This window comes from Malus sylvestris, chromosome 5, assembly GCF_916048215.2.
Source record: "Malus sylvestris chromosome 5, drMalSylv7.2, whole genome shotgun sequence".
NCBI lineage: Eukaryota > Viridiplantae > Streptophyta > Magnoliopsida > Rosales > Rosaceae > Malus > Malus sylvestris.
In genome coordinates, this window is record NC_062264.1 from 33,364,696 (window position 1) to 33,385,434 (window position 20,739).

The 20,739-nt window shown below is 37.7% G+C and overlaps 1 protein-coding gene across 1 annotated transcript; it reads right to left on the bottom strand.

Moving 5' to 3' along the window:
* Positions 1–9,251: 9,251 nt before the first annotated feature.
* Positions 9,252–10,160, bottom strand: LOC126622622 (2-hydroxy-palmitic acid dioxygenase MPO1-like). Its single transcript, XM_050291392.1, has one exon. The coding sequence runs from the start codon at positions 10,035–10,037 to the stop codon at positions 9,462–9,464; it is 576 nt and encodes a 191-aa protein (XP_050147349.1). The 5' UTR covers positions 10,038–10,160; the 3' UTR covers positions 9,252–9,461.
* Between the last annotated feature and the right edge of the window lie 10,579 nt (positions 10,161–20,739).

The following is a 20,739-nucleotide window of genomic DNA, read 5'->3' on the forward strand; positions in this document are numbered from 1 at the left end:
ATCCAACAAACATTCCCAAATAAAAAACCCTAACCTACCTAAACCCTTATTCTCTCACAATCCAAACCCTCCACCTTCCAAACCAAATTTTTGCACGCTGAGATAAATTTAGTGGTACTTTGTTAAAATTTTTCTTTTCCAATTGGGTTCGAAGATTATAGAGAATTGATGCAATTCGGAAAGAGTTTAAGCGTCTATGAATTGGTGACCGTGTCGTGGGAAGAAAGAAGGCATTGAAGGCATGATTGCAATTTTGCTACTCTTACGGTAACCGTGATGGCACTCAATGTCGGTGATGAGGGGATTGAAGAGGATAGGGTTATGGTGGTAGAGTGTAAGAGCGAAGGTGAAGTTGGACCAGAACTTGAGGCAATGGTGGCTTAAAAGCCTTTAATTTATTTGATTGTTACATTTGCGGGTATTTGTGTCTATTTAAGTGCAATTTTGGATATATTTGAATTTTTTTATAAAAAGTAATGTTTTTGAAACCAAGGATTAATTTTTGGCTATATTTGATAAATAATCTCCAATGGATGACACACCTTGGACAATTGGACACCACCATGTGTAGGGCAAAACCCTAACCCTGGTTGGCTACCTCTTATAAATACCTCCATCTCCACCAAATTTTCACTACTACAAAATTATCTATAACTGGCGGTCCAAAACCGACAAAAAAATGTATATTACTGTCAGATTTTAAGCAAAATCCGACAGAAAATGGATGCAGTGACGAGATAATAAGCAATAGATTTGCTAGCGTCAGGAAATGAATTTTCTGACATAAAATACTCTAAAACCGACAAAAATTGTATCAGATATAATCGACAGAGAATATGTGACAGCCCGTCCCGATAATTTAATCGGATTATGTGAAAAGACAGAAATACCCTCTGACGTTGAATGATGTGTATGTGATATGTATTGGTTTAATTATTTGGATTGGTGACCCAATTAGAACTAAGATTTTTCTTAGTTTTGGTTAGTGGCTTTAGGACCCCACGCACACACATCAGCCTTCTCTCTATTCCCCGTGTCTTCTATTTCTTCCCTCTTCCTTGACTTTTCCTGCAACGTCTGTACAAGTGTACGGACCACCCTCAAACTTGTCCATTTCTGCACGGAGCAACCTTGAAATCTTTTCCATTGTGTTCATCTCGACTTGGTGAGTTCATCTACACTAGTTTTGAGACTTGGAACCCTCGAAAACCTGGAAACCCGAGAGACCCGTTTTGGTGCACTGGTTATATACCAGTAAAAATTGAAAGGTTCAAAGGAATTGGAGCTTGCAGCAAGGTTAAGGACACTCTCATGATGCTTGGAGTGCCATTTTCATGAAGTTTGGAAGTCGGAATCGTGAGAACCAGAGAACCCGAGTTTAGGTACTATGCACGTGATCGTAATCGGGGACGTTTCAGCGAATTTTAAGACCACAGGAGGCTTAAAGAGGTCCTTACGAAGCTCGGAGTACTTAGTTTGAAGAATTTAGACGTCGGAGTATCGAGGACAGCGAGTTTTAAGATTTGCCGGATTATCAAAGCTTTTGCCGGCGGGATTCCGGTGGTTTCAGAGCTCGAATCAGGTATGGTTTTGTTCGTCGTTGTGATATCTTCACAATGGTGCAAGTTTCATAAATTTTGGGTTAAAAATGAAGAAGATATAAGGTTTTGAAATTTTTCCAGAAACCGACGACGGAGTCCGAAGAGCGATTGGAGAAGACGAGAGAATATTCCGTCAGAGTTGACGGAATATTCTGACGCCATCAGGTATCTTTAACGGTTTCTGTTACTATTTAACGGAATATTCCTGACACCGTTTGTGGTTTCTGTTAGGGTTCCCTGCGCGTGGTCGCGCGTATGGCCGTGCATTCGCCGGTGCGTGGCGGTGCATGGGACCTCAAAAAATTATTTTGAAATTTTGGGGATGATCCTGAGGTTGTGTAGGTCACTGTGGTATATTCATATACCCAATTTGAGCAATATGTGAGAAGTTATTACCTATTGTTGGTTATGTACGTTAAATAACGTTTATTCGATTATTACGCTTATAGGTGAGGCCTATTCTCGGGACGAGCGTAATCAATCGAGGCTCGAGGGTTATGACCCATCGACATATCTGTGAGTGGGCTTTTGTTTTCAGTATATAATTATATACTTGATATATTTCCCAGAAATGTGTTTTAAATAAAAGTATGCTTTGAAATAATATGCCAATGCCTTTATATTCTGAATATGCATTTCATGTTTGCATATATATATAATTGTGGTGATGTGGAGGCACAGGTAAGTGCAGGTAAGTTATGTTTGGTCTAGGTGAACTACGAACGGCTTGATTCCTGTTTAGGGTACGTAGACAGTCTAACGAGAGGTTAGATGCAGCCATTCAATAAATGAGATGAACATGTTGATTATCTATATGAGATGTGATTGAGACAAAGGCCTTAGTTGTGAATAGAATGATTATAAATGTATTGATGAACATTGAACTCATAACCTGAACCAGGGTGATTACAATTTAACCAGAGAGAGCTGGCACAGGCCTGTATATTATGTCACCTCCCGCACCATATGCTTACATTGGATCCAATTTAGGTGCATAGTCTTGTCGTACAGACCACTATAGGTGGTTCCGACTCGTAGGTGACTAACGATTTATTGCACAGCTAACATTAGGGCGTAGCATTGAGCATAAGTATATTACACCCAACCTTGTCGTACAGACCATTTCAGTGGTTCCGACTTATGTGCAGTATATTGCCGTATAGGTCATAGAAGTGACTCCGGCTAGATTGAGTTGAGCTATGAATTCAGTCGTACAGATTAGCACAGGGGTTCCCGCTATTACATCATATTTCTATGAAGTTATTCTTACCTGAATTGTTTACCCTATATATGCTTATATCTTGACTCTGGGAAATTAATATATGTTTTACGGCCAGGGGTTAGATATGTTGATAAATGAAATGGTTTTGTAAAACATTTGTTTTTGCCTACTCACGTTTTCTGTTTTGCGCCCCTCCAGGTTTTAAGTAAGCTTGATGTTGGTGGCTAAAGGACGTCGGCAGTTCTGACCTATTTGAATAACAGTAGGACATTCCTGGTACTATGTAACTAGTACTTGTCCTATTGGACTGCACCTAGACCTTATGCTCTGAATTAGGAGTGTTTACTGTTGTAACTAACTCCTATCACTTTCTAGCTAGTTGTGCAGTCTAGTAATATGGTTTTTAATTATTCGTATATTTGTTATCTTTATCGCTTCCGCACTGTGCACATGGCTATGTCACTCTCATGTGACGACCAGCATGCCTTGATCTCAGTCAGGGTGTGTTAGAATATATTAATAATGAATAAATAAGAGCATTTATGTCGGCTAAAACTGACAGAAAATATTCAAACCGCCAGAAATGTTGTCGGATATAATTGACAAAGAATTTATTAATAAGAATAAATAAAAGCATTCTTGTCGGATAAAACCGACATAAAATATATTAATAATTAAAAAATATACATATAAACAACCACTTTCTGCATTTTCCATATCCCCTGCATTCAAACATGTGATGATGAAGTAGAGGAAGAAGAAATAAGGGAAAAAACGAAGTAGCAGCAGCAAAACGAAGACGAAGAAGAAGCAGCAGCAAAAACGAAGTAGAGGAAGAAGAAATAAGAGAAAAAATGACGATTGAAATTAATGCATTAAAAGACGATTGAATCGAGAGTTATGGAAGAAATTTGTACTTCACTGACATGTAGAAAAGCTCGGATCTTGGAAGCGAAACGAAGACGATGAGTGGGTTCCCAAGAAGACAGTCACCACCTAGCTTCGAACTTAACGCCATTCGCCGGAATCATCGCTGTGATGACATGCATGCCACTTCCTCCTCCTCCTTCCTCTTCAACTCCCGACCCAACAGGCCCTCCCACTTCCTCACCCCGTGCTCTTCTCTCAAGCAGTCCAAGAAGAAGTCCCTCAAGAACACCCACAATGCTCCTCTACAGAGCCAGCGTTGGTTCTTCAATACAGATTAAAAAAAGAGATTAAACTCCAGAGATTTTTGACATAATACTTATCACTGATGGATTAGAACCCACACAACCAAGATGGGAAAATAATTCATACCTGAGATGGAGTTCGAGAGAGCAGAAGCTCTCAGCGTTAATGGCAGATCACACAGTGATGCATCGATGATACATGCAACGCTGCAGGTTGATTCCCCATGTCCCAAGGGTTCGAGGTTCAAATTTTTTAGGGTTGATTTGGTCAGAATTGAGACGAAGGATAAGGGTTCCTTCTCGGAGCTTAGAAAGAGGGAAAGTGTCAAGATTTAGAGTTAGGTTTCAGAAAAATGAAGGAAATGAGCGGGGGTCGGATGTGGGTATAAGAAAATTTTCATTACTGTTGGTTAAAACCAACAGAAACATTTTTTTAAATATAAACCGATAGAAAATTTTCATTCCTCTTGGTTAAAACTGACAGAACAAAAATGGCGGAAACATTCCCCCCAAAATTCCCTCCCAAAATTTTAAATTCCCCCCAAAAATTTTGTTACGATTTTAAAAAATAAAGTAATAATTGTTTGGTTTAATAAATAAATAAATAATATGTATTTAAGTAGAATACGTTTTTAAAAATTAAATATGTTTGTACCATACTTGACCAATCCCGAAACTACCAAGCATCGGTCAACGTTATACCGTCAAGGATCTAGAAGAGTTTTCCTCCAACCAGGAGGCAATCACAGCATGACACGTGTCAATATCAGAGGCCAATTACAACACGACACGTGTTAATGTCAGAACAAAGCTAGAAACTCTCTTCTATAAAAGGAGATCATTCTCCCACAATAATCCATAATGTCATTTGTACTAAATCATTCACTAGTACTCACTAAAGGAAAGCTTGGACCTATGTACTTGTGTAAACCCTTCACAATTAATGAGAACTCCTCTACTCCGTGGACGTAACAAATCTGTGTGAAACACGTACATCTTGTGTTTGCTTCTCTGTCCCTGTCCATTTACATACTTATCCACACTAGTGATTGGAGCAATCTAGCGAAGGTCACAAACTTGACACTTTCTATTGTACCAAAGTCCTCACTAATTTTGTGTATCAACAAAATAAATAATTTTTTTTTGTCGAAAATAAATAATTGTTTGGTTTAATAGATAATAACCCATGTAAAATATGCAATAAAGAAACAAAAAGATAATTGTACAATGAAAATGTCATCACACAAACTAAATATTGTCTAATCAATACTTGAAAAACATAAATAAAAATTTAGCACAAATTACTTTTCACACTTCAAAATTTAGGCAAATTTAGCAGAGATATACATTCTACAAAACTAGTTTCAATGATCTAACCGTCAAACTTGTTTGTAGATACTACAAGATCGCATACGTAAAAAATCAAAAAAAGAAAAAAATTCAGAGATTAGTTAACGGTACAAAAGTTTTCATCGGTTATAAACGAAAAACCACAATTTAATAGTTATTTTAGCTTCGGTTTTGATTTTTTTTACAGCTATACTCCTCGACCCTGTAAGAATGCAATGAACGAATTCAATCTTCAATTTAAAATATTTACACTAATGGATACCACAAAATCTTATTTTTATTTTTGTCAGTTATAACCGCCAGAATACTAAAATAATAACCGCCAGAAAGTAAAATAATAAAATAGTCAATTTCTGTCGGTTATAACTGCCACCATTAACTTAAAAACCGCCAAAATCTATCAAAAATATTTATAAAAAAAATTCAAAAATATTGTCTGTTATAACCGACAGGATTTTTTTGATATCCGTCAGGAATTTATGTCGGATATAACCGACATGATTTTTCTAATATCCGCCACCTAAAGCTAATATTGTAGTAGTGTTTGGTAAGCTTTTTGCTATGCATACAAGCCCTAAACACTTCACTCTTTTCAAAGATATTAACTTAAGCATGGAAGATCCATTGACCAACCATCCCCCTTCCCCACCCCCACCCACCTTGTCGGTGTGTGAGGCTTTGATCTTTGATCAAAGAAGTTAATAGTACAAATATATCAAGACTAAAGGCGGCGAATTTTTGCTTCTATAGTCCAAACATCATAATTAGAAACATTCATTCTCTTTTCATCATTTAAAGACCATATATGCAAAAAAAAATTCAATCTGAAGGTCTTTTAGTCATTCATGTACATAAAATAATTGGACATTTCATCACGAGGATGCTCTAAAATATAAGTAGAGAACTTATATAAAAGAAGTCAAAAGTTGAAAACCAATTTATCGCCCAACCCTTTGTACATATATCATTGTATAAAAATAATGAATAAATAAATGAATAAAATTGTGAAAAATAAGGTAAAAAATCCAAAATAACATTCTTTTGGATGGAAAATTTAATGGAGTTAGTTGAGATGACAATTAATGATTTCAGAACATTCATATGACAAATTGCTTAAACTTTTAGTTCATATGACAAATTAAAAAATATGTATCAGTTCATATGACATTCGAAAAAATTTCCCTTGTCATTGATTGCTTGGAAGCATTGTTGTGTGCATAAGGAGGAAGGTGGTTTAGGTCTTAAAACAGTTAGTTGTTTTGAACCGCTCTTTGTTAATGAAGAAAGTTTGGATATTTTTTCATCTGATTCGGTTGGTTGTTTTTTTATTTTTTATTTTTTTATTCTATAGACAAGGAAAGTGAGAAGTTCGTATGCTCGTTCTTCAATTTGGCCTCGCATTAGATTACATTTGTCTTCTATTTGTTGAGCAAAGTAGATGGTTAGTGGGTTTCCAGTGAAAAGATTTATTTTTGAGAGAATTTTGTTGGATCACCGTTGTTTGATCTTTTTGGTGTTAGAAGGGATGATGTTGATAGTCTTGAGGACACACGAATGTTGATTTTATTAATGAGGGTGTTTGGTCTTTTGCTCCAATTTCAACTGCACTTTCCTGTTATTTGCGAGTTTCTTCGGAAATATGTACTTATTTCCATGCATGTCTGGCTAAGGATCCGATATGGTAATTTGTGAGCCCTCTCCTTCAGGTGAGCTCTCTGCTAGTGATGCATATCATTCTCAAGGCCTCGTTTGCCGTTTGTTGGTTGGGGGAGATTGATTTGGTCTAAATTTATTCCTCCTAGAATGTCTATATTAGCATGGGAAGTTTTATGTGGTCGTGTTTTGACTGAGGACATGCTGCAAAGACGCGAAATTTTTATGGCATCTACATATGTTTTATGTTGTTTGCATATAGAATCTTTTGAGCATGTTTTTGTTATATGTACTTTTACCATGTCAATTTGGCAGCATATTTGGAATTCTTTTGGCTTGGTTACACTTCATAGCTCCTTATGAAAGCGCTTTCACCACTAGTTAGCCTTGAATAAAAGTTCACAATTACGAGATTTGTGGTTGGCATCTTTTGTTTCTACTTTGTGGTGTGTATAGTACTTGAGAAACCAAGCTCGGCGTGAAGGACTTGGTCTTAATGTTGCTTATGGTCAGATCCATTATTCAAATAGAATGCGGTCTGGTTGTATGAATAACGATGTTCGCGCTTTATGTGTGTTGAAGAGGTTTGGTGCTACATGTATGCCTCATCGAGCCCCCATCATTTTAGAGGTGTGTTGAATTCCTCCCAATCCTGGTTGGGTTAAGTTAAATATTGATGGTGCTTGCAAGAGTGGTTACTATTATGCTGGTTATGTTGGTGTGTTTCGGGATTTCAAAGGTTAGTTCCTTGGTGCCTTTTGTTCTAACTTGAAGATTCCTAGCCGTGTTGCAATGGAGGTAATAGCTATAATCAATGCTATTGAATTAGCTTCAGTTCGGGATTGGAATTTTATTTGGTTGGCGGCTTATTCAGTTTTGATTCTTGATTTCTTGAGCTCTCCTCAATTCGTGGAAGAATTGCTTGCATAAAATTTCCCAAATGTATTTCGGTCTTCTCACATTTATAGGGAAGGTGATCAAGTTGTTGATGCCCTTCCAAATCATGATTCCTCTTCTACAGGCATTGTTCAGGATTCTCCTCCTGATTTCATTTTGCCATGTTATCAACGTGACTATGTAGGCTTCCACACTACCGAACTTTTGTTGGCCGTGTTATATTTTATATTGGTTGTTCGAGGTTTTATTTGTTAATGACTGTTATCATGGTCAAGGTTAGACTTTATGTCCTCTTGACAGATTGTATTTTCCTTCTTTTTTATTTTTAATAAAGATACTTCATTGTCACTTTCCATGATAGTAATGCTAGAATAGGGTTGACTTCGTGGTTTTAACGGAAAAAAATTCCCTTAATTTATTTGAGAATTCAAAAAAACAAAATATGTAAATCGATACAATTTCAAAATCACATGATGCAATATGAAAAAATTAAAACTTCATTACTCATTTTAAAAATCACTTCAAATTTGAAAGTGAAAACTATTAATTAGCCATTATTATTATTATTATTATTATTATTATTATTATTATTATTATTATTATTATTATTATTACTACTACTACTAGCATATGCCTACACAAATTTTCAGTGAACATTTTTTTTTAAGGGGGAATGAGAGAGAACATGGAAGTAGGGTAGGGAGAGATTCTTTTATTTTTTATTCTTTAATTAAGAAATACGTTAGTATCACCTATTAGTGAAACTTTAAAAAAATATAAAATTTAAGTTGGGTAAAATTATTTTATTACCTTTAATTTTATTTTGTGATAAAATACTAAATTACATTTCACATTTTTTATTGACATTAATATAGTTTAGATTATCATTATTATTTGTCGTCATTATCTTGTTTCGTTTTGTGTGTCATTAAATATAAAACATCATCATCCAATAAAAATTTGACAGCCAGTCCAACTTCAACTGCTTCGCAAAGTCATACTTGTAACCAACACAAGATTCCCTTGTGCAAGTTTCATTAACAAATCAACTAGCTAGACCATTAGAGGGAGCTGGCTTCTCTGCCCTTCCATTTATCAAACACTCACATTTCTTTTTATTTGTACGAACGCGGTTAAGTTATATCAATATTTTGTATTATTATTACTTTTTATCTTATTATCTTTATAAAAAAAATTAATATAAAATATTAACGTGAATTAACTATAATCACACAAAATAAAAGAAGATGAGAGTGTATGAGAAGTAGAAGCGCATAGAGAAGCCGGATCCCCATTAGAGATAATCTGAAAAGCAAAGCAAACTTCCCAAGAAACCAAACAATATCCGACAAGACCTTAAAAAACTGAAACTTTCATATAAGCTAGTTGTCATAAAAGAAATCTTGCGACGGTTACACTGCGAAAATTACTCTTACAATCGTATAAGACTAAGTCCATCAAACTGATTGGTGGAAATTATAGATTCGAGTCGACAAATTTAGATACAAAATATAACCTAATAGAATATTATTAGTACATTCATATATCTCAGACCAGCTAAATTAACTAGGAGACTTTCTTTTGGTTCTTGGCCTTCCAATCTTTGATATCAGCTTCAATCTTTGCCTTCACACTTTTTTGAAACCCTGGATAGGGTTCGTACCCAAAAGCTAAGTGAAGAAGCTCAAGCAACACAAAGTACGGCCCTGTTAGAAGTCCTTCAAGAAAGTTGTCTGAAGGGGCCCTCTTCTCAAAAATCCCATGGCCTACGACCTGTCCAGCCCAACTGCAGAACTGACCACCCAGAACCACCTTCCACGACTTAGAAAAGCCTAGCTCACTGCCAAGAATACTGGCTCCAACCCAGCAGAGAATACAAATCAAAGCTGCCAAGGACCCAGCTTTCTTGTCCAATTTGACATAATACAGACAATACGCCAAAGTGAAAACAGACCCCAAATTTAATTCGAGGCCATAAACTGGGAAACTGTAGAGAGAAGGTGTGAAGTGGAAAAGAAGAACAGAAGTGAAGAACAATGGCCACACCAAGAAAGTGTGTATGAAAATGTTAATTGGGTTGTTGTGATATGCTCCATAGAAGGCAAACTGCTTTTCAAGATCAAACAATCCAGTCCTCCCCATGAGTTTTTTATTTGCAGAACTGAATTTTTTTTGCTGGAAAAAGGGAATACTTTCCTGGGAGAATGAAGATTTTCCTAGGAAAATGAAGATTGTGTGGAAGACTTAGACTTGAAGGAAATCCAATGAGGGGGTATAAATAGAAGGAGCAAGTTGATAGAGCAGTAGTGTAGAAAGTACGAGCCTAAAAGCAGTAAAGCACATCGGAACTTGGAAGTTTCCTGCAACCTACTTTGAAGTTTCTTTATTGACCGTTTAAAATGCACTGCAAACGTCAATGACCATTGAGTTTAATATTGTGAACCGTCGACTTGTATTGACTCGTATGAAGAGAATCTAGAAGGATTGAACTGCACGGTATTGAGATGGTTAGACTATACTTTATGGCAAAGGATTTGGCTGGGCTATGTATAACTACCATTGTTTTGTCCTTATGGCTGGCTACCATGCACCCTTTTGATTGGGCCAGGCCATATATTCTTGTAAAGTCATCTATGGTCTAGACTACTCCTAGTGGAACTGTGGAAGCAATCCAACGCACTCCTTTTATGGGATGTGATATCCACACACCTTTTTTTACTTCTCACACATTCCTTATTAATTTTTATTCGTTGATATTCTTCAATTTATCCGATTTGACGGTCGAAAACCAAAAAAATGTAGGATAAATAAAAAGAGGTGTGTGGATATCACACCCCTCCTTTTATATATACAAGAGTGAATGTTTTTCGTCTGAGCTATAAACTCATTGCATGACACTTTTTGTTCAATTTAATTACAATGATATTGTTATGAACTTACGAGATACCTCTTGGTTCTTCATGTCCCACGTAATCTAAAGCATTGTGATTATGCAAGATATCTAAAGTGAAGCCTAAAATAGTCAAGGTGCGGGAAAATTTGTCAAAATGCATCAAGCAGCTTATTGGTGGCCAATGTAGCCTTTTTTCTTTTACAAAAATATTGGGAGCTTCTTACCTCTGTGAATAAATTTTTTTGGATCCACCGCTGCAAGTTCTTATAACCTATTATGGAATCAAACGAGAAAAGATAGAAGAAGGTATAAATGGAAACGTCGCTAACATTCTCCGTATATTTCTCATTTCGTTGTGTTGAAAGTTGAAAGTTGCAAGTAGATTATGTCTAGGCAACTTTTGCCAATACAAACTAGAGAAACTTGCTATGCTTTTAGTCTCAACCCAAAACCTTCTCAATAGCCATGCTATGCTTTTAGCATTTTACAAATTAATTGCTTTAGGCTATAAGTATTAGTATAGACCATCACAATGTCAATTGTTAAAGTTAGAAAATATGAAAATATATACAATATTCAAGTGCATGCAGAAGTTTCAGATGCCATTAATCATATCAAAAGGAACATAGGAACATGCCAATATATAGGGTAAGTAACAAGAATAAAGAATCTCACGCCAGTAGACGTAGTGGGCCCCTTTATGTAATTTTAGGCCTATTCATTCCTCTCCTCCTTTTCTGATCTGAATCGGGAAATTGAAAAAAAAAAAAAACCAAAATTATAATCCATGTAAAATTATAGTTGTTGCAGAATAGAAATGTGATTGTGTAAATTCTAGAGAATCTGGGAATGTATCTTATATTCCTATTAAGAGTAGATTACCTATTCAATGTTGTAATCTTAAAGAGAAAGGTTTTTACCTATTCTATTACTATAAATAAAAGCACAATGGGTGTATCAAACACACCTCACAATTAAATCACTATCTCTTCTCTCTAACCATAGCCAGCCCCCATCTCTCTCTAAACCCTAGATCGTTCAATCAAATAGGCCTACAACATGTTATTAGCAAGCTCTTGCCAGAAGCTGAGGAATTGACATCTTAGACCCTTCATGGTAGCAACCCTATGGCCTTGCTGCGCTGACCTAGACTACTAGGCCTTTCGGCCTACCTCTGTTTATAGGGCCCACAATCCCTAAGTCTAAAAAACCAGTAGATTTTGGCTCATTGTCCAGCGTCCTTTGGCTCGTGAACTCACTGAGCTTCGCCCCAATCTCAGCCCGCTTGCCAGCAACTTCGGTTGCTGGCCTTAGGTTGCCTCGGACCGAAAACATAGAAACCTAGCTTTGGCTGGGTTTCTCGGACCAAACACATAGGCTAGCTTTCGTTGGACCTAACCTGTGCCCCCCTTTTAACCCAAACATGAAACCTAGCTACGATTAAGGTTTTTTCTCCCACCCCGTAGATTTTTGGGCCTACCCTCTGGACCAGTGGCCTGCAGCCACCCCGATGGCTGCTTTGAGCAGCCAACTCGAGCTCTTTTGCTCACGATACCCAGCCCTTCTTTAGGCTATGCTATGTTTTCGATCCAATAATATTATTTTAATATTATTTAGCTTCTACAATCGACCATGTATGGCCCGATTTATTGAATTAATTAAAAATGACCTGCAGTCTATTAATTTGATAATGAATCCAAAATTATTGACCTAAAGATCACTTTTGGACATTAACGATTTAATAATTTATTTTTATACTTTGAACCGTCACATACTTTAGTAGTAACGAAGCTTTAAAACTTGAGTTCCCAAAAAACCTCAAATCCACTATATTCAAATTAGTATATTGCATTCTGTGTTTCTTGCAGGAACCTTTCATTATGAACTAATTGTTCATAAAACTAAATTGAACCTATAGTTTCAAATTTAGTGCCTTTGAAACCCGAAGTTTTTATTCAAAACATACCACATGAAACCTGTAGTTTTCATTTATAAATTAAACCAATACATGTCTATAGAACTTGTATGTTCTACGATATATGTCTATGGCTTACCATATGACTACTCACGTTTTTTCCTCTGTTTTAAGGACATGTCGAACTTGAACAAGCTCGATTTCTCCGCTCTAGAAGTCTCTGGAAGAAACTATCTAAAGTGGGTTCAAGACGTGAAGCTTCATCTAACTGCAAAGGGTATTAGAGCCACCATTGAGACACCTATTGCCGACAAACCTGTTGACGAAGCTCAGAAGGCTACTGCAATGATCTTCATTTAAAGACACATCCATGATGCACTGCAGACTGAGTATCTCGTTGAGGAGGACCCACGCACCCTCTGGCTGACCGTTTTGATCACCAAAAAAACATATACTTGCCTGAAGCAAGACACGACTGGCAACATCTTCACATCCAGGACTTTAATACCATGAATGAATACAACTCTGAAGTTTGTAGAATCCGTTCTTTGTTGAAATTCTGTAAAGTGGAACTAACTGAATCAGATCTCTTGGAGAATACCTATTCAACCTTCCATGTCACCAATATTGTCCTGCAGCAACAATATAGAGCACATAAATTCACCAAGTTTTCGGATTTGATCTCTGTTTTACTTTTTGCTGAAAAATAGAACCAGTTTTTGATGAAGAATCATCAAGCTCGACCGATTGGCTCGAACGCCGCGCCTAAAGCGCATACAATTAATTCTAGCAGCCATAAACGACGAAAGAATCATCGTAACCGTGGCAATGGGCCGTAAGCCCCACCACAGGCCCAGGGTCAACAAAGTGCCGCACCTAAAGGAAGAAATGCGACTCAGCAGCGTCCACCACTCACCCCTAAGTCCCCAAACTTCAAGAATAATGGCAAAGCTCCCTTTCAGCCTGCTTCTACTGAACTGGACATGTGTTATCGTTGTGGATCAAGGGATCATTTGTCACGCGTATGCCGAGCTTCCCCTAAGGCTATTGCCAAGTATCATTCCCATCATGAGTCTAACTTTGCACATGTGGATCATCCGGAAGATGCAACTACATCAATGGAGATATTGGATTTTCAGGAGACGTCATTGCCTATGGATGAATAAATTAGACATATTTTTAGGGTGTTTACCCCTAGTGGCCGAACCCACTAGGAGTGGCCGAACCCACTAGGAGTGGCCGACCCTACCCCCTATTTTTCTAGGTTTATGGTTTAATTTTGAACAATTTTTCTAAATTATTTGGAATAATTTGTTTGGTTTTGGTTTGTTTTGAATTATGGATTGTTATTTAAATGGATATTATTTTCTTGAATTGCTTAATTAAATGAATGGACTTATATTTATACATGTGACCAATTCAATCAATTTATTTCTAGGTATGTCTAGTAAGGAAGTTAGTTGTATGGCAGATTGTGCAACCACGCACACCATATTGTGTGAACGACACTATTTTACTAACTTAATACCCAAGAAATATCCATTGACAACTATCTCAGGCCCATCCAACCTGATTGAAGGATACAGAAAGGCACGTATCATGTTGTCCAATGGTACAAGCTTGACCATTAAGAAGGCACTATATTCTCCATGTTCCGAAAGAACGTTGCTGAGTTTTAGAGATATTCGAGATAATCAATATCATATTGAAACCACTAAAGTTAATGGTTCTGAATTTCTTTGTATCCCTTCATACGAATATGCCCAGAAGCATATTCACGAGAAGTTGGAACATCTGCCGAGTGGGTTGTACATCACAACCAATCGCGGCATAGAAGCCCATAGTGTGGTCGACCCTATGCATAAGTTTCAGGACACTTTGTTGCTTTGGCATGACCGTTTGGGACATCTTAGACGTGACATGATGCGTCGTATCCTCAAATCTTCGCACAGGCATAAGTTACATCCCTATGTTGGACTCCCACCATGCAAAGCGTGTTTTCTAGGGAAGTTGAATACTCAACCCTCCCATACAAAGATTATTCACGACCCCCCTAAATTTCTTCAGAGGATTCAAATGGACATTTATGGACCTATCCAACCAACCTGCGGACCATTTAGATACTTTATGGTGTTGGATGATGCATCGACAAGATGGTCACATGTTTGCCTGTTGTCCACACGTAACGCCGTGCTTGCTAAACTCCTAACTTAAATCATTAAGCTAAAGGATCACCACCCTGATTATCCGATTAAGTCGATTCAACTGGATAACATTAGAGAGTTTACGTCACAGACTTTTGACGATTATTACATGTCAGTAAGGATTGATGTGGAACATCTTGTACCCCATGTTCACACCCAAAACGGCCTGGCAGAAGCTTTCATAAAGCGCATTCAATTGATCGTTCAGACTTTGGTTATGAGAACCAAACTGCCGATATTTGCCTCCGGCTATGCAATATTGCATGCAACTATGTTGGTCCGTCTGAGGCCCACCGCTACCCAACCACATTCACCGTTACAGTTGGTCATTGGATACAAGCTTGACGTCTCGCATTTAAAGGTGTTTGGGTGCGCCATTTATGTGCCAATAGCGCTACCAGTATGTACCAAAATAGGTCCTCAAAGAAAAATGGGAATCTATGTCGATTATGATTCGCCACCAATTGTTTACTACTTAGAACCCTTGATAGGAGATCTCTTTACCGTACGTTTTGCAGATTGTCACATTGATGAAACAATCTTCCCGTCGTTAAGAGGAATGTTAAGAGGAGATAAGCATGCTAACGTTCCCATAGAACGTCGTGAATTATCGTGGTATGCTCTCACTATGTCTCATTTAGATCCCTGTACTACCCATTCTGAAACTAAGGTGCAACAAATTATAGATCTTCAGAGCATTGCTTAAAGCATGCCAGATGCTTTTAATGATATAGCAAAGGTGACAAGATCACATATACCCGCTGCAAACACACATGCAAGGATAAATGTACCCAACGTATGCCAACAACCCGCCTAGGAAGGCTGGACCATCCCTGAAGGTGGGGAGGCTGCACCTTCTACGCGATAAGGTACATTGGAGGCTAGCCAATCACCTGCTCCGACCCTGAAACGTGGTAGACCCCTTGGTTCAAATGATTCACAACCCCAGAAGAGAAAAATGGCACCAACAAGTGACCCTTGTTTAAATTCGACCATCGCTCACTCATCCGTTCCAACAGATGAGGTTATTCTAGATTACGGTGATGCTTCAGACAAAACATGATGGCCTCCCGAGAATTGTGAGATTTCGGCTCACTACATAGTATTAGATGAGGTTTGGAATAGGAATGAGATGATCGTTAACGATGCATTCGCGTACTCAGTAGCTACTGACATCATGCTTAGCGATGACATTGAACCACGTTTTGTCGATGAATGCCGACATAGAATCGATTGGTCAAACTGGAAACAAGCAATCCAGGTCGAACTCGATTCGCTTGCGAAACGTAAAGTCTTTGGACCTATCATTCCTACACCATCACGCATGAAACCTGTTGGCTACAAGGGGGTTTTCGTGAAGAAGCATAATGAGAAGAATAAAATAGTGCGATACAAAGCACACCTCGTAGCACAAGGTTTCTCTCAGCGCCCTGGGATTGATTACGAGAAGACGTATTCCCCCGTAATGGACGTTATAACGTTCCCCGTAATGAACATTATAACATTCCAGAATGACTTTCATTGACTGGGTCAAATAGTTCTAGACCACGGAACACTCTCTTAATTAGGTAGAGGAAGTCACTTTACTGATTGAAACAATCTGGGTGGATGTGGTATAACCATCTGAGTGTATATGTGACAAGTTAGGGTTATGTGAACAACGAATTATGCCCATGCGTGTTCATAAAGAAGTCATATTCCGGATTTGTAATCGTTGCAGTTTATGTCAATGACATGAACCTCATTGGGACTTCCACATAGCTTGAAGAGATTACTGCACACTTGAAATCAAAATTTGAGATGAAGGATCTTGGGAAAACTCGATATTGTCTCGGCCTGAAAATTAAGCATTGTTCAAATGGAATCCTAGGACATCAATCGAACTACACCCAAAAGGTGTTGCGTCGTTTTAATGAGGATAAAGCGAAACCTTTTAGTACACCCATGGTCGTTCAGACTCTAAATGCTAAACGTGATCCCTTCCGTCCAAAGAAGGATGAGGAAGAGATTTTGGAACCCGAAGTTCCTTACCTAAGTGCAATTGTGGCTTTGTACTTGGCTAAGTGCACTAGACCTAACATCTCATTCGCTGTGAATCTTTTGGCAAGATATAGCAATGCGCCTACACGCAGGCACTAGAATGGTGTTAAAGACATTTTTCACTACCTTAAAGGTACAACGGATTTGGGCTTGTTCTATACCCACGAATCTCTGAGTATTGCCGTCCCTTATGGTCTTTGGATTGATTCTTGCCTTGTTGGTTACGCAGATGCTAGATATCTGTCTAACCCACATAGACCACGTTCTCGAATAGGTGATGTCTTTACCATTGGAGACACCGCTATATCTTGGAGGTCTACCAAGCAAACGCTGGTTGCAACTTCGTCTAACCATGCTAAGATTCTCGCCTTGCATGAAGCATCGCGTGAATGCTTCTGGTTGAAAGAAGTTATGAGATATATTTGAAGCACTAGTGGTCTTACATCAGTCGTTGACCTTCCTACGACGATCTTTGAAGACAATGTGGCATGTGTCGAGCAGTTGAAGAAAGGATACATCAAGAGAGACAACACTAAGCACATAGCATTGAAGTTCTTTTACTCACACCAGCAACAGCAACATCAGAATATTGAAGTCAAGCAAATCTGTTCCCAGGACAACCTGGCCGATCTTTTCACCAAATCATTGCCCAAATCTACATTTCAGAAGCTTGTCCAAAGAATCGGTATACGTAAATTATCTGAGTTGAATTGCTTGTAGTTCTCTTATTTAGAAGTTATGTCTAACTCAGGGAGAGTATCTAAAAGCATACTCACATTATCTTAATGTACTCTTTTTCCTACGATTAGGAGCATTTTTCCCACTGGGTTTTTGCTACCTAACGAGGTTTTAATAAGGCACCCATTCTGGGATGATCATACTTCGTTGAGTTTACTACGGTCGTCCTGTTTGACGTTTGTTTTAGACACTATGCATACTTCTCACTTTTATCTTTAGTCTATGAGTTTTTTTCCCATGCCTTGGGTTTTATCATAGCGAGGTTTTTGTGAGTTTTACTACAAATGCATACTTCACTTAAATTTAAAACTCGCGATCACCCGTTGTGCCAATGACTTCATCAACTATTCTACCTTATATGCTGAAGATCTGATGCGATGGTTTGTTGAGTATTTACACACTCAAGGGGGAGTGTTGTAGTCATATTTAGAATAGGAATGTGATTGTGTACAGCGGGAAGGATTACGGAGTTTTTATGAGGATTGTGGTTAGTAGGTGTTGTGGTGATTGTGAATTTGGGTGGTTTGCTATGACAGAGTGTGTTTTACTATGTCCACAAAAATCGACATTAAATCCTCAAATTGACATCGGATCCTTATCTTATGTGAGATGAGCATGACCGATGCGCATATATTTGGCAATTGTTATATTTTCAACTTGTGTAGTATTTAACAATTTGCATGTCACATATTGTTGGATTTATGTGTTCCAAAGCAAGGACATACCTATTAAGGAGAAAGGAGGGTCAACTGACCCTCCAAACTCCGATGAATCTTCATAGATGATTTGGGTGTTGCCCCTTTGATAGTTGGAGTTGCCCTTTATACATATCCTCTAACTGCTTAGTTACCTTAATTATTAATTATTTTTAAAACCTGGCCAAAACGACGTCATTTTGGGTCAGTTTACTTTATAAAAAGGAAAAAAAAACAGACAAGCAGTAGCTTAAAAAAAAAGACAAAAATTGACCTACAAGCTGTAACAAACCCCAAACTCAATTTCAATTCTCAAATCCCAATCCCACGTCAACAGTCATTCCGACTACCACCTAAATTTTATCTTTCAAATGTCAAAGTAAGTTCTTCCTAACTTATTCAAATTAAATCGGGTAAATTACACAAAAATACCTCAACTATGGGTCGAACCACAATCTCATACCTCATGTTTTAAAAATTACAATGTCATACCTCATTGTACGAATTTGTTGCAAAGTTAGATCTCTGTTTGTTTTTCTGTTAAATGCTGACGTGGATTGAGACGGGCCCACTCACTAGCAAAATTGGATTAAAAATTAATTAAATTTTAAATATTGAAAACAAAATCATTTAAATATTTTTATAAAACAATGTGTAACACACCCCTACAACCCCTACCTTCTTTGTTCACCTCTAACTTAAACTAGAACCCACATTTGCCTTCCCCTTCTGTCTGTCCCCTTCCCTTCACCACCAAAACCACAACCACCCAAACATGAATATGGACTTGTAAAATTCAACCTAGATCAACAGTTATGCCTGGACCAATCCCATAGACCTGGTCTCTGCCATGACCCGGATATCTGGCCCGACCCGTTTTCTGGGCAAGCTTCTTAGGTGACTTTACGGCAAACTCCGGCTACAAGCACCATCACCACCACCACCACCGTTCCACTACTCTTGGTGCCACGAACTGGACCCACCAAATTTCACGCTGTTTGGCCGTCGTTCATGGCTGATCGAACCATGAAATTCTCGGGATTTTGACTCCAGGAAGGCGTTCGAACATCCATCGTCACCCTCATTCCCCCTTCCGTTCTTCCCTCGTCCCTTCACCAAAAAGGCATTTGAACGTATTTTCTTCCAGTTTAGTCTTTTGTGTTAATAGGTCTTTCTACAAAAATGTTAGGGTAATTTGTTTTGTTTTTCTGAACCTTTTGGCTGGCAGGTTTGGGAAAGCCTTTGCCGCTATAAATATTGTGAAAAGTCTTTGCTACTAGAAATATTTTGAACTTTGGTTTTACCGGTTGCTACTGCTTCAATGGAGAAAGCCTTTGTCGTTATAAATATTGTTAAAAGTCCATTGCGTAACCGAATGGGAGATATCAATGGTTGAGTAGTAACATGGTGGTAGGGATGACAATTCTAACCGTTAAACCCGATAACCGTGGATAACCGCCCAAATGGATTGGATTTGGCTATGAAGATTCGGGTATGGTATGGATATGGGGAAAAACCGTTAACTTTATTCGGTTATGGCTTTGGATATGGTTACAGGGGTCCCCAATCCGTATCCGTCCCTGATTTCGACCCAAATATTATATATATATATATATATATATATAATATAATTTTATTCAATTTTCCGAACCCTCCCTATACTAATTCATTATGCATGCATCAAACCCTATACTATCTTTATTATGCACCAAACATCATGCATGAGGCTTACGAACAACCTCATCAATTCAATACTCTTATTGTTATACTCAACCAAATTAATTCATTGAATCATTTTATATATCAATTATCAAATGTTCCAAGTTTATTAGATTCATCTCTCTTCAAGAGTCTCACTATCAAGAAATTGGTGCATGTTGTTAGCTCAATAGGTACTCTTTCATTCTTTTTCATGTTATTTGATTCATGAAAATTCTCAATTAGTGTCATTTTTCTAGTTTATTACATATGTTATGAGCCCATAGAATTATGAAAAAATTAAATCAATAATTGTCTTCTTGTTTGTTATTATATATTTAGTTTACATGTTAATTGATTCAGTTTTAGTATTATACCATGTCTTTGTTTACATATTAATGGATTTGGTTGTGTTCGCAGCAATCAAAATGTCTAAAAGAAAATTTAAGTCTCAAGAAGAAACAATATCTACCCCAACTGATTGTAATCTAGCACCTACATTGAATCCAAGTGTTATGCAACAAGAAATACCAAATCAAATTGCTCGGCCCTAAGATATACCACTCCAAATGAGGTCGCTGGTGAGATTAATTGAGGAACCTGAAGGTGATGATGGTGAAAGTAATAATTCGAGACTTCGCAGTTTGGTGTGGCAACATTA

What these genes read in the sequence shown, in the direction of transcription:
- LOC126622622 (XM_050291392.1), bottom strand. Translation starts at nt 10,037, where the DNA reads ATGGGGAGGACTGGATTGTTTGATCTTGAAAAGCAGTTTGCCTTCTAT.